We start from the raw sequence: 16,165 nt of genomic DNA on the forward strand, positions 1-16,165 counted from the left end.
CATTACTTGGACTGAAGGGAAAATTCTCAAAAGTCAGGATGCATCATGGGAAATCCAATCCCTTGCACAAAAACACAGCATCCAAAGATTCACAATGCATTACAAAAATGCCAAGAAAGTTTCACCTCTAAATATCTAAATATTACTAAGGGAAAGCTGAGCATTTCTCCTATTTTCCTGAAACCTAACTTAGACATTTGACCGCAAAGAGCATTTCCTACCACATGTAGAGTCCAGCAAATATTTCTCCTCCAGCTAGCAACTCAGGGCACACAAGCTTGATGTTCACCTACAGGCTACATTCAATGCTGCCTTTTATTGACTGTAGAGATATCTATCTAACTAACTAAATTGTCTTCCTTGTAAAATTAAAGTAAATGTTTAGAGTCAATACTTGCAGACTCTTCTATATGCAGTTTAAAGGTCCCATGGCATAAAAATGTCACTTTATGAGGTTTTTTAACATTAATATGCGTTCCCCCAGCCTGCCTATGGTCCCCAGTGGCTAGAAATGGCGAGAGGTGTAAACCGAGCCCTGGGTATCCTGCTCTGCCTTTGAGAAAATGAAAGCTCAGATGGGCCGATCTGGAATCTTCTCCTTATGAGTTCATAAGGAGCAAGGTTACCTCCCCTTTCTCTGCTTTGCCCGCCCATGAGAAAGAGAGCAACATCATGGCTTTCAAACTAGCAAAGTGGCAGTTGGTCTAGGCCACACCCCCACCCTCCACCTTGCCCCCCCCTCTCTCCTCCTCAATAGCTACAGACACAGAAATGGCACATACTAAGGAAAGCTCATTGTGGGACTGGCTCTAGTGGCTGTAATTCTGCACCAAGGTTGAATTTCGGGAAAGAGACTTCAGACACAGTATTAGGGGACCACTAAGGTCTATATAAAAGCATCCAAAGAGCACCATGTCATGGGACCTTTAATATCTGTTTATTATTACTATATTTATTACTATATTTGTTTATACTAGGATAGGACCTAATAGGAAAAGCTTCAAATAACCTGAATCCATAGTTTCTGATTTCGGGGCTCTTTTTCGTACTGCAAGAGATGATCCTCACTAACTTGGAGACATGGCTCCTTTGTCAGGAACTTTTCGTTGGTTTCATTTTGATGTAGATTAGCATAGCACTAGTATTTTTTATTTATTTATTTTTATTTATTTTATTACAGAGACAGTGCATATTAATAAACATTTCTGTCAATATGCCAGAGTAATTTAATCAACTGACAGGTCAACATGTTTCATCCTTGAGTGTAAAAGATAGAAACACACATGATGTACTGTATTCCCACTGAGGCGCGCTGCCCTGGAAGTGTTTGGCCTGAAGTTAATATAACTGGTCTTTAACTAGGGCTGGATGATATGGCAAAAAATATATATATATTTTTCATATTGATCAATATCAATATTTTTCACGATATATAATTTGATAATTTTGCCAGTTTGAGGAGTACCCGGATAATAAGTGAAGCCTGAATAAAACAGAGGATTCATTAGTTAAAGTTTAGACAATTGTTTATTAACCAAAGAAATTGAATAATATAATGTAAACATTTAACATGCAAAGTTAGCTTGCCTTGTAACTTATTAAAATAATGTAAAAAAAAAGCTGAATCAAATTCCTTTGGCAGGGCAGCAAACATCGCAAATGTTTGCAGAGGTACAACCAAGACAAAACTAAATAAAAAAGTTCATCACAAAGGCCCTGGCACAATAAGTACAACTGTAAGTTATTATAAAATTTAAATAATATTAATTATGTACCGGTTTTACATCCCTCAAATGTTTTGTAAGGTAGAAATCTGAGTAAATGTAAACATTTTAAACCAGTCATTATTACATCTTTTACGCTCACAGCGTTTATTTCTGCTGTGTGATAGGCTGTTAGAGTCATCCATATTCATCCAATGTCCAAAGCTTATCATTGTTATCCACATACATTTTCGATCCTGTTTCAAGATTGTTTCATTGCCCAGTCCTATGTTTAACTGCAAGTGACAACACAGAAAACAAACGCACATATTCAAGTTCTAATCCAATGAATCACAGTAGCTGTTTTTGCAATTGTTTTTTAAATACAATAAGCAAAGTGATTTCTTTTTTTGTGGAATTGTTTGCAACATCAAGAAATGCAACAAACTCAGTAACCAATCAGACAAACATGTCCGTCTAAGAGAAAAAAAACCTCTAAACTTTTGACCAAGGCACTTTACTACAACTACTCTGCAGAAGCCACAGTGCGTCAAAGGCTTAAAGTCTACACAAACACTGGTATTTTTAAAAACAGGGTTTTTCCTCCTTTTTTCAAAAAAAAAAACCATCCACACAAGCACAAGAGCATTTGCAAACTACCAGGCGACAATATAACCCCAAAGCCATGTTGGCCAATCAGCAGCTTGAAAATAGGTATTACCGGAAGGGTACCTTGCTGCAATGGTGCATCGATCGCTCCATAGTGCATATGGTCACCTCTGTTCCTCAATATAGTGTAAGAGTAACTGTACATTTATGTGTAAACATGTAAAAAGTCCTTTTAGAAAGGTTGGAACCAGAATAAATTTGGCCATGTCCACCATTGCACGAAATGTCGCCTCATTTGCCTCATTCGCCCCACAAAAGAGATAATGGAGCACACTGACGTTACTAGCCAAAAAGCTCAGTTTCCCCTGTCAACACGTCAACAGTGAAAACAGAGTTTATAAAAATCCTTAACGTGGAGTTTTCCAAAAGATCAGTTCTATGTGACCTAAAAAGCAAGCTTACAAAAATACTTGTGTAAGTGTGGACTAGGCCTAAGTAATTTCAGAGCTTTTCAGTTACTTGCTTTAATTCTATTTCTTTATACCGCCTTACAATCCAAGAGCTTGTAACTGCCTTTTGCTTGCTTATCAGGACTCTGTACTGTTGCCATAGCACCAACACTTAACGGTAGCGCTGAATTGACAGCACCAGACAAGGAAGACTGCTCATGAAAAAGACTGTGGACTAGGGAGAAAAGGGTTGCAGCTGTACAAGTTAAAGGAAAAGAGTCAAAAGAACATTATTTAATGTTTTAGTCAGTACAAAATGTGGGAGCTCTTGAGCAGAGGGAAGTGGCGTCTGTGTGTCTGCATCTGATGTAGGGGTTGAAGAAATTAGGTATTGCTATAGAGTGAAACATTTACATTTAATGTCAGTGTATTATATGCATCACTTCAATGACACTATTGTATTAACCGGGCTAATAATGTCAAAATGTCCTTTCGCTACGTGCCACTAAACTCCACCTCTGGTCAGACTATCATCTACATCTCTGCAGTACGTCTCTTTTATTATCGTAGCTGTGTCACTTAACTCTTCACTTCTACGTGTATGTAATATTGATATTTTATCACTTTATGCTTATTCTAATGCAGGCTGTACAAGCTCTGCATATGATTAAGACTATTGTTTTGAACTGTGACCAGTCACTTTTTGCATCCAGCAGCCAAAAATAAGGTAAAATCGATAAACATCCACCAAACTGTTAGCCCTTTAGTCATTAAATAATTAACAAGACTTATTATTTCTGTAGGTCGTATGCATGTTAAAATTGTATGGTTGCATTCTTTATGACGCAATGTAAACTCTGTACTGCTGTTTCCCTGTCATGTTTTAGCTATTGCAAAGAAATTGCCTCTGCAAGAAATTAATAATTAACAACAAAGGGCTTAACATTTCAAACACACTGCTAAAGATTCCAGAGTGGTGTTGAATGTGGTGTATTAAAATGAGATAAGTTATTCACTGCAACCCGGCCCCGGATAAGCGGAAGAATGGATGGATGGAAGTTTGATTATGTTTTAGAAAGCCAGCCTACTATAGGGTACAGCTAAACACTTCTTGTGTCAATACACAATACAAACACACAGTCATAGAGGAGGACAAAGGGTGACCCAGGGTTAGTGAAGCATTAGCTTGTGGCTGCTGGGTGGGCTAGTTGGCATGCTAACTACCTTGGTGCTCGGCTGGCAAGCAGATATGCTGGCGGGCAGGTTAGCTGTTCACTTGCCAAGTGCATCCGAGGGCATCGTAGCCTGTGCCATTGAATTGGAGATGAGCTGCAAATGTGACAAGGGAATTTAGCTTTACTGTTCCCCTCACGTCCTGAGATATAAATGGGAACAGTGTGTGTCTGCATATGCCCATGAAATGTGTGTGAAAGTGGCTCTGTTTGTGTGTGCAGGAGTTTATACACGCATTAAAATGTGTGCAGGTGCATGCATGTGTGAGTGTGTGGCGGCGGTGTGTGTAGGTATTGCCACACTCGTATACAGCTGTGTGATGTGCGACATTATGCCTCATGCATAGTGTATGAAGTAGTTCTTGAATTTAAAACTGACCCCTAGCACCTCCCACAGTACACGCAGTTCAATTTGGTGCCCCAGGTCCAAATTTGGACTGCCGCCATCCACCCTTGGATAATTTAAAGACAGGAAATGCTTTTTATGCGCGACACCTTGGGCAGGGAGGGCAGCCAAATATTCAAGCTCAAGGTTTGAAATTAATTTAAGACGTAAACTCAGTTGCCAGTTTATTAGGTACACCAAGCTAAAGCTTAATGCAGTCTAATCCAACAGTCCAGCAATAAATCCTACCTTCATGAAGGTTATAATGTTCAGCTTCTGTTGAAACTCTTTTAAAGAGGTGCTAATTCAACTTTACGGTAACTCTGGAGGATGCAGTTTGTGGGGCTGTTCAACTGTGCTGTGTTATACTGAGAGCTGCTGCACTGTCACTGTGTCATGAGCCAGAGCATTAAGAGTTTGTTGTAGCAACCAACGTGATAATAATTTAGATTCATATAGGTGCTGTTAAGTGAAGGAGCACAAACAGTTTTGACCGCATCAAATCGCTACAGTGCGCAACGCTCATGTGGATGATGATGAAATGTTTGTTAATGGAGCTTCTGCACACATAGTACGGTGAGTGACCAGTAGCGGAATTAATAACTTTGGAGAATAAAGCCCGGCAAACAGCAACGATGTCGATTTCGTCTTGATTTCAACAAAAGACTACTGAGCTGTGTCAGGTAGAAGAGAGCGCGTCAGCTAGTTTACTAGCCATAGATTGTTTGATTGTTTAAGTCTGCATAGCAGCCCCCTCATTGGCTTTAAGTTTTAGGCTTAGCCATTATACTTTATTTATCCAGGTAAGTCGATTGAGAACAACTTCTCATTTGCAACGACGACCTGTCACATTCACACAGTTACACATTCATACCTGGAAGCTGCCCAGCACAACCACAGTCTGATCTGCTGGCCACTGAGCAGCTCCACTGGAGCGGGTGGGGTTAAGTGCCTTGCTCAAGGGCACCTCAGTGGTGGTAATGAGGGAGGGACAAGCGCTGCTCTTTCACTTTCCCCACCCAGATTTTTTCTTTTCTTTACACAAATACAGGGTGGACACGAGAAAAGGAAATAGTAAGCCAACACAAACACAGACTAAATGTAATAAAAACCAGGCGCTAAATGGAAGGGGGACGTAATTTAATGTCAGCTACTGACGTACAACCACATCATGCAATCTAAAGTTATTTTATGAATGAAATAGACACATACATGAGGGCCAATTCTGGGACGTTTTTGAATCATTTACAATCCCGTAATTGTCTCCATCTGTTGAAAGCCCGACCAAAGTTGACTTGCATTTTTGCCCGTCCTCTTTCACTTTCCCATTTAGCTTTTAGTTGTTCTTTGATTAATTTCCTTCTTTTCTGTGATGGCCCTGCCCCAGTATCTGCCATAGCTACAGAAGATAACTTCTACAATAACATTAAAATACAATCAGGCCTAGCCTATATTAAGAAATATCCTGCTACCTTCCTGGTTGGATACACTAACCAGTGTTCAGCCGAAATATGTGACCAATCAGAATGTGTGCTCTGTAGTGGCGTCGGCCTGCTGTAAATCATTTTGTGAGTATTTCAGATGAGCCCAAAAAAGAAAACAAAATATCCTCAATTAAAACATGAACATGGTATCTTTAAATATAAAAATAGTGCCACTTTAAATGAATGTAACAATGTAATAGATTTCAATGACAATGGGAGGTTATTCCAGTCCATAGGAGCTTTATGACAAAATGCTCTTCTCCCAGATTCTTGGTATAGCAAAAAAATGGATGGAGCAATATGGGTATGGGATAGACTGAACTGTGACTAACAAAATATTGTTGAAGATAAGGGGGACATTTATTGGCATAATTAATGCAACTAAAAATAAACATAAACCAATGGTACCTTCTTCTTTCTTTAGGTTGAAGCCAGCCCAATTTTTCATAGAGCGTACAATGATGTGTCATAAATGGATACCTTAAAACAAATCTACATATGGAATTAAATACAAGATCTAAAGCATTAAGAGAAGTAACACTTGATGTGTGGTAAACAATATCAGCATAATCAATTTGTGGTAATAGAAGTTGCTGTGCAATGCGCTTTCTTATATCAAATGTAAAGCAATCAATTGAACGGTACAACTGACACAAACATTGTTTGACTTTCAAGACTGTAGCTTCAATATGAGCATTAAATGATAGCTCAGTATCTAACCACAGACCCAGGTATTTAAATGCATTTACATTTTCAAGAGATCTTCCATCAATCATACAGATTTGTAATTTATTCGTAGTAACTTTAGATTGTCTCAGTTTACAGTAGTCTCACAAATACTGGGCATATCATTAATATAAACAGAAAAGAGAAGTGGCCCCAGTACAGAGCCTTGGGGCACACCTTTACCTATAATTAAACTAGTGGAACTTGTATTTTGTAATGCAACATATTGACGCCTACCATGTAAATAGGCATTAAACCATAATAACGATCTTTGACTTAAGCCAATCGAATAGAATTTATCTAGGAGTAAATAATGATCAACTGTATCAAACGCTTTCTAAAAATTGCTCCAGTATATTTTCCTTCATCAAATGCTGTATATACATAATTTGTAAAGTTGAGAAGAGCTGTGGTAGTAGAGTGATTAGGTCGGAATCCAGATTGTGCTGTTGATAAAATAGCATATTTTTCAATATATTCACTTAATTGCATGAAAATTAATTTCTCAAATATTTTTTGGACTGTGCATATAATAGAAATAGGTCTGTAATTATTAAATTCATCTGGTTTTCCACCTTTGAATACAGGCAACACCCTAGCCATCTTCCAAATAGATGGAAGTGAGTTTGTATTTATATATAAATTATATAATTTTGCCAGGGGGAACATCAAAATATGTGATGCATATTTTATAAATTTAGATTCCATTCCATCAGGTCCAGCGCCAGTACTCAACTTCAATTTTGCTATAGTTTGGTAAACATCTATAGGTGAAATCAATTTAAAAGAAAAAAGATTTTGGGGCAGGGGATTTTTGAAAACTGCATGTGAATAAGGGGTCTCATTAGCTTGAGAGACTGCAACAAAGTGTTCATTAAAAGTTTGTGTAATTATTGTGGGGTTCTGTATAATTTCATTATTGATATTCAGTTGATTAATTTGCCCTATTTTGTTACGGTTAAGTAAAGTGTTAAGTTTATTCCAAAATTGTCTTGGATTCTTAAACTCTCTATTTAAGCTAGTTTTTATAGTATTCTGACTTTGCATTCCTTGTTTTAGTTTTACTACTATTACGTAATTGTCTATATATTTCCCAATCGCTTTGGTTTCTAGTAAGGCGGAATTTGGCAAGCAACATCTCTTTGCTTAAACAAAGAAATCAGTTCTGAGTTAATCCAGGGAAGACTAGTCCCTTTTACTCTTGACTGTTTTAAGTGGAGCATGCTTATTGATCACATTCATAACCTCGCTGTAAAAGAAGTCCCATTCATCATTAACAGTAGGTATAAGCGAGAGGCGCTCCCAGTTAATATTGCCCATGTCATCATTAAAAAGGTTTACATCAAAATATTTACACTGTCTGAATGTTATATCTTTGGGGTGCGCTTTAGACATTTTAATTTTCCACACACAGTATATTACAGAGTGATCGCTTAAACAATCTGACATGACTCCAGAGGATAATATCCTTTCAGGGTTGGTTACAAGTATCCAATCTATTAATGTTGATGATTGTAAATTTACTCTGGTAGGTGTATTAATCAGTTGTGATAAATTCACACTACTAATTAGATTTCAGTCTCCTGCTGAAGATCGGTGAAGCCAGTTGCTGTTAAAATCACCTAGAATTATACATTCATTATTCTTTTCTAAGGAGCTAAGGGTTGCCAATATATTGAGTGTGGCCTGTATATGTACATATAGGCACTTTAAGGTAATGAGCAACATACAGACAGCAGACCCAGATGTAAACACATCTGCATCACTCACAGATACACACACAAACACACTTGCCTCTCTCACTTGCCATTTCTCGGTGAAAAACAAAAATAATAGACAAGAACAAAATCAATAACTGTCTTCTCTGCTCAGTGCTAACAGCACTCAGTTCTCTGCCTCTCTCTGGAGGAACAGAGCCAGTTGCCAGGCAGGGATGTCAATCAGACACTCAGATTGGCCACGCTTTATAAACAAACAGCCTTTCACTGATTACACAGTCAGTAAGACAGCCAAACAGTCAATCAGTCAGTCAGTTCAGGCAGCCTCTTAATTAGTAACTGTTGATTCACTCAGTCTGTATGTTAGCCAGTTGGTCGCTCAGTCGGTTGGTTGGTAAGTTAGGAGCTGACTGACTGGACCATTTACACCATGCAGCCAGTCAGTCGTTTATATAGTAGTTTAGTCAGTCAGTGAGGTTACTGTGTAGAAGCATTCAGTTGCTCAGTGTCACTGATTTAATGTATTATGTGAGTCGATGATGTCATTTGAAGAAAAGTCATCTGATAACTAATTTGGATATAAAAATGTTTTAAGGGTCAGCAGATAATTTAAGTGCACATTTTTCCAATGGGTTTAAGCAAGTGGCAAATGTACTGTATAGTGCTACTAATTTTGCCACCCACATTTTTTATCAACTTTTGGAACTTTTTACTTTGGATCAGACTGAAACATCTCAACAACTATTGGATGGATTGCAATATAATTTTAACATTCATGGTGCGCAGATGATAAATCCTAAGGACTTTAGTGATCCCCTGACTTTTCATCTAGTGCCACCAGCTTATGCATTAAAGTATCTGTACATCTATATTTTGGATTGGCACAAATGTGGGTTAAGACAACTATTGGTGGATTAAAAAGCAATGTTCAAACTACTGAAAAAGACTTAAAGGGATACGCCACCGTTTGTTGAAATAGGGCTTATTACGGTCTCCCCAGCTGTAGATAGGTGGGCCAAAGCATTTTTTGTGCATGCATTGTTTTACACCAGCAGAGCCGCCGCTAGTTAGCTTAGCGTAGTGAATGGAATCCTATGTTTGGTTAGCATGTTGTGAGTAAAAGTGAGCCAACAAAAGACAAAAAAAAACAACCTAATTACTTGCACTGAGACAAAAAATGCGTTGGCCCACCTATCTACAGTCAGGGTAGACCGTGATAAGCCCTATTTCAACAAACGGTGGCGTATTCCTTTAAAGGTCATACAGAATTTCAAAAACAAAATGCAAAAGGATAGAGGACTCAGGCCTTGTGCCTGACCACTGTGCTCAGTGAAGGAGGACTCAAGACTATCTAATCAAGACTATAGAGGGCAAATATTTGATACTGAACAGGTAGATTTTGGGTGGAGTATCAGTTTAAAGTTAAATGGGAACCATCCGGCCCTCCCTGTGCCTAGTGTTCTAAAGAGCAAAGTCCCCAGTTTTACTCAAGCTTGTGACAGTACGTCTTCTCTGGTTCCTGTCTGTTTCTACTAGTAAATGTTAAATAAAAAATATTGTTCTAGATAGATAGATAGAAATAGAAATAACTGTTACAAGTTACAAGGACTTACACATATACTCACTCACACACATACATAAAATACAAGAAGTATACCAGAAAGAATAAACAGGATCCAAAATAAAATCAAATAAAATAAGATAACAAACAATCAAAATGCCAGAACTGCTGAAAAAAATATACCTAGATGAATGAAAAGAATGTAGGCCTACATGTATATAGAAGTGTAGAATAAAATTTACAACCTACAAACAGTATATATAACAAAATAAAAAATATATAATACTGTGTGGGACATTGTATTTTGTTTTAATTTAACACATCTTTTCGTCCAAATTATTAATTTCCTTACCATTATATTTTCATTATTTTGCTGGAGTGCTGTCCACTAGTAATCCCTGCAGTCCTATCAACATAACTTGATTATCACAGTAATAGTGCAATTACATTTATCATCATTTTTATTGACATATTTTGCAAACATGAGGTTGTCTCACTCTGGGTGAGCAGAAAAATAAATTCCGTTAAAAATTACCCCCAAAAGCTATTCCTTTAACAAAAACTTAATATACCTGTACACATAAACTGAAGACCAAATGAACCCATGTCAGAGAGATTGAGCAGCTAACATAACTAAAAGATATGATAATGAAGACTATAATAACAATTCCAATAACTGAATAACCTCAGTCTTCACTTAGTGAGTCCCTTTGTCACAATTTGTGAATCAATGACATATTACACAGCTGGCGGTCAGTGAAGTGTATCAGCATGGATAAGATGTTTAGCTGGATGCTGATGGAGTGTTATATAGATTTGAGAGAGTGAGAGACAGAGAGAGGATGGAGGGGAGCGACATGAGAGAGAACAGCTAATCTTTATGTGGCCTGTGCCTTCATGGGGTGGTTGCCTTGGAGATGATGGATGTGAAGGAAAGGTAGGATGGAAGGAGGGAAAGAGAAAGAGAGAGACATAAAGAGACAGAAATATGTGAGCTAGCATGTGTGAGTATGTTTGTGTGGGCAGTATGTATATGTCAATGTTTATTTTCCCATGCGTAGCACTAGGAAGGTACGAAATTAAAAAACCAAAAAAACATGCGACAAGTAATCTAAATAACAATAATTCTCATAGAAAGAAAAGAATAAATCAGTGTATGCTAGTATTCTATAAAGCTCATATTATTTTACAATATACAGAACTGTGTGTGTGTGTGTGTGTGTGTGTGTGTGTGTGTGTGTGTGTGTGTGTGTGTGTGTGTGTTTATGTGTACGTATGTGTGTGGTTGCATGTGGGACCAGATTGCTGCTGAATAGAGTGGCTCTGTTATCAGATATAAGTTAGCAGGCAGGCCAAGACTCACAGTGGGGCTTACCACCTGCAACTACAGATAGCCATACACATACATAAACACACACACACATTTTCTTTCCCCTCTCTATTTTACAATCATAAAATCCCTTCTTTCTCTCCCACAGCAGTGATTGACAGATCATCCTCACCCCTTTCTTCTTCCTTCCATACTTACTGCCATCCCCTCATCCCTTCTGCTGACAAACCCTCTCCTCTTCATTCATCCTCTCTACATTCCTTCCATCATCCACTCATTCCTACTGTAGCTCTCTATTACAGTTTTCTATTAACCCTTCTTCACTGACAGGCACTCTTAAGCCTCTTTCTCCCCTACTTTCCTCTCTTTCATCAGTCTCCATCCATTCCCCCATTGACAGGCATCTTCTTTTCATCTTTCATACCTGCTACAAAGACTCATCCCTCGTTTTTCTCTCCCCTCTTTTTAGCTGGAAATGGCAAAATTCCTCATATCAATCAAATTCTTCACCTGGACAAACCGAACAGTTTTGAATGAAGATGTCTTGATTTTTTTGTTGCTGGGATTTTTCCTGTGCCAGGAAGGCTGGGAAATAGCAGAGTGCAATATAGTCTGCCATTACTAAAGCCATTCACTTCTTTTTCATGTGGAATGGAGGTCTAAACATTTTATCAGGACTGTATGTTGTCTGAAAGGTGCTTAAAATGCTGCTGCCACTACATTTAGAAATGGATGGCTCCCTGCAAAAACGTTGGTAAATTAATTTGTGGTTAAAAGTGGCTGGTGTTGAAAATGTCAACTGAAATGTTTTGAAGAAGGGGGAATAGCTCTACACAGATACTGAAGCTGCATAGATATGGACAAACAGACTGAGATGCAACTCACAGGCACACACACACACACACACACACACACACACAACACACACACACACACACACACACACACACACACACACACACACACACACACACACACACAGCACAGCTGATGAAGGTGACATTAAGAGAAAAGCACTTAAATGCAGTGTCCATCTGCAACCCATGCACAGTGTTTCCTCTATGCTGATTTTGTATTGGCGGCCCACCATGGCCACCACGGTATCAGAAATAGGGCTGTACAAAAAATGTAGTCGCGGTTGCCTTTTAAATGATCCTGCAGACATAATGCAACCCCCATTGGTTGTCGCTCACATTGCAATTTAACAACAAGTAGAACTATTCAGAGGTTATTGGGCCCGTCCAGTTTAACTCCACATACTGTTGTGTTGATGTAGTTTATTGTCAAAATGTTCGACTATTTAACAAACAGCTCCACTAATAACGTCACCGCGGTGGGTCCATTCTAAGTGTAGACCTGTTGTAGATGATAAGTGCCCTATCATTCCTCAAAACAATACAGTTCAATCACAACTAAAAATATGCCTCATTATGTGTGAATAGAGGTGAATAAAGCGACTTTGAGTCCATGAAAAGCGCTATATAAATTCAATTTATTATTATTATAAGGTAAATATATTTGTTTGTGTTGCAGCGAAGTGTCAGTTCCGTTTGTTGTGTCAGTTCCAAACTGCTGGCTATTTTGTATCTCTCACACACAAACACACACACACACAAACTTTTTAAATCCCTTTTTCTTTGTTCTCTGTAACTAATGCTGTTAGGAACTCAAGATGAGAAGATGTGATCGTATACACACTTTAGACTCCGCTCATTGTGAGGACCACGTTTGATGCATTTCCTGTCTCAAAATTAATGTTGACCATCATAACTGCATACCTAATCTCAAGGTTACAAACTAACAATTATTTTCATAATCAATTTATTAATCCATCGATTATTTCTTTTATTCAACTTTTTGTTAAAATATTGTGGGAAAATTGTAAAAGATTGGCTCAACACAAGTTTCCAGAGCCCAAGGTGAGCCCAGAAAGATTAATCGAGTAAATGTGTTCCTTAACCAAAGCCTTATTTTACCCTTATTCTCAAATCCAGCCCAAGCCTTCCAACAGCTCCATGAAAAAGTAAACACCAGGCAAAATATCCTGGCAGTGTGAAATAAAAATTGGATAAAAGTGCAAGAACACAAACTTCACGTTGAAACCAGTTGGAAGCATACATTCCAAATAGCTTGAGAATATCTTTATAGTTGTTATTCTGACCTGACATGTCTAAGCACTGCTGTGGACAGTTTTTAATTGCTCTGTACAAACACAGGTTTTACTTCACATCATAGGTTGTTCCAAATGTGAATATAATCCTCGGTGCCTTCGTAGACAGCAACTCTTTTGTGGGTTAATGCTTCTGTAACCTTGCTACAGATTCTGTAACTGAACACTGTCCAGCTTGTAGGCAACTAGTTGTCTAAATAGAAAAGGGAAGTGGGGCTGGAGGATTCCCAATGGATTGTAGAGAAATTAAGTATTCGTACAGTTCAGTGTTTCGTAAAGTGTAATACAGAAGTGTTTGAAATGTGACTTTTTTATTTTTTTTAATGAAAATAGTTTAACAAAGGTGCCAGTTGGCAAAATGTTACCTTACTGCCCAGCAAGAGTATGTTGTCTGTCTTTGACACTACTACTGTTTGTTCAAAATAAATGGAAAGAAATATATCCTTATGCATTTTTTTTTGCCGCTGTACCAAACTTGTACCGTATGAGTGTGACTCCTAATCCCCGGGTATGAACCGAACTCTGACTTCTGTGTACCATTAAACCCCTAATTATAATGCATTGGACTGCAATATATTGAAAAGTGTTTTATATTTTTTCCCAGTTCATTTGCATATTATCAGCCGAGCCCTCAACCAGGTTCATCAACATCCCAAGTATATTTTTCCCCTGTTGAAAACTGGAGCCAATTTCAAATTGTAACTGCACTTTTTAAAGACTATAACTAAGAATAAAGAGATTTCTGATTACTTTTTTAAAAAATAGCACTTTACACCCAAGTACAAATGCACCTGTTCCACATACTGTTTTGTTTCAGCAATGCTGTACTGTAGTTCTGCCTCGGCAATCAAGGCAGAACTAGAGTGGCACTTAAACAAGCATCTCAGAGGCCGGCACACACTAAACAAATACTGTGTTCAGGAGACCCACGGGTTCCAGTGGGTTAAGTACGTGGGATACAGTGCTGTTGGCCCCTGCTAATGGTATTAAATGGCAGAGCAGTAGCATTCTGCAAATGGTTAGCGCTGGAGCCTCTGAGTATTGCCACCACTTACTTAGAGCAAGTGGTGGTTTGAGAACAGTTTGTTCTTGAATGTGACTTTGAGGACAGCTGTGTTTTGTTTCACTGAGAAGGAGGTTAAAAGAGCGAATAGATGATGAGAGGTAAAGGGTGGACTCGCATGGGCTTACACTCAGCAAACACACACATGCTATCACACAAACGCACACTGAATATAAAATGTCCAATGACAATCGCCATATAGTGACACCATATAAGATAACATCACACCAAAAAGAGACAAAACCAGGGCCTTGGTGAGCTGACATTTACCCTGCATCCCTAACAGGCACCCTCCACACACACACACACACACAGACATATGCATGACAATGGCCCAACCAGAGACACTGACAGGAGAGGGACAGGGGGGTGATAGGAGAAGCAACTATCTGTAATAGATGGCAGAGGGCAGAATGTGTGAAAAATGTGTGTATGTGTGGACGAAGAATCATAAAACATAAAAGAACGTTTGAGTGACATGTAAGGAATGCTGTGCCACTGAAGATAGTGAGTTGGGTGGACTTCAAGCAGGGGACATAAAAAGTGAGATAGATATTCTAGTTGGGTTCAGATCAAGACACTGGCAGAGAAGACAGATAAGCTGCAGGCCACTGGTTTTATTGGCAGATTGATTGACAGACAGGCTGACAAAGAGGAACAGATATATACAGTAGAGCCTATATAAATAAAATATTTGAAAGTCATACAAGTCAGATCATAGCCAAGACAGTATAGAGCTCAACAGTCCCGCCCACAGCAGGTTCCAGAAGTAAAAATACAACACAATTTCTCCATTGACAATTGGAGTATAAGCCATAAAATCGTAACCGTCGATGGTAGACGTAAAACCAGCTACGACATGACTAGGCGATTGTCTATGCTCATATAGACGCCAAAAGTTCATGGGGCACCAACTTTGTTGTGAGATAAATGTCTTTTATTCGCGATGTCTTGGATAAGTACTTCATTACCCAAAATCCTGAACAATCCAACAATCCCACAGTGATGCCTCCGATTGGTGGAACTCATGTCATGTGACTGTTTGGTTAAACCCCAGCGAAAGTCCGTGAGTCTTTGCTGCTGTACTGTGTAGGCTACTGTTATGAAAATTATGATTTACATACTTTTCCTCTTGTTATTATTAAACTGTTTGCATAGAATATTATACTGATTACTCTTTTCTCTCTCTGTTAGATTAAACAGTTGTGTAGATATGGTTAAGAAACCAAAACACTGCTTGCTCTCACAAGATAACATGGAACCATTGGCTATCTTGTCTAAGCCCGGTGTGTTGCTGATAAAAGAACATGCACTCCCTGACCAGATAAGGGAAACGTCATCGACTCTTACAAGATAACAACTGACGAAATCAACTCTGTATTATGATTGTATTTCACACATAAATAAGCTACTGTTACGTTATTCACGTCTGTACTCATGCTGTGAGTACTGTAACTGGCTCCTTGTTATGTTCACAAGTAAAAATTAACTTTGATATAGCTTAAATGGTCCTGTCTATTATTTGATAATGTAAATATTCTAACAGCTACTGTAACATTACTGTCTACTGTACGATCTTTAATACAAAGAAGAAGAAGAAAAAAACCTGTGTTGTGTTTCTGCACGGTAGACTTATCAGTGCAATCATGATCTCCTTGGCTGCTATGATGGCTTTTTTGTGTCCAAAGGGGTGAAAACCACTTTAAATCGGGTCACGTTATTGAATGTAGTGTGT

The 16,165-nt window shown here is 38.4% G+C and overlaps 1 protein-coding gene across 5 annotated transcripts in view; it reads right to left on the reverse strand.

The window, feature by feature from the left end:
• The window catches only part of LOC120557715 (MICOS complex subunit mic25a-like), a 74,983-nt gene that overhangs the window by 397 nt on the left and 58,421 nt on the right, over positions 1-16,165 (reverse strand). For 2 of the 5 annotated variants that reach the window (XM_039798269.1, XM_039798270.1), the window contains one exon: positions 3,986-4,090. The exons of the other annotated variants lie outside the window; for them this stretch is intronic. In XM_039798269.1, the coding sequence (XP_039654203.1) occupies positions 4,034-4,090 (57 nt within the window). In that variant the 3' untranslated portion in view covers positions 3,986-4,033. The remainder of the gene's footprint in view (positions 1-3,985; positions 4,091-16,165) is intronic. 5 annotated transcript variants of the gene reach the window in all.

This window comes from Perca fluviatilis, chromosome 4, assembly GCF_010015445.1.
Source record: "Perca fluviatilis chromosome 4, GENO_Pfluv_1.0, whole genome shotgun sequence".
Taxonomy (NCBI): Eukaryota; Metazoa; Chordata; class Actinopteri; order Perciformes; family Percidae; genus Perca; species Perca fluviatilis.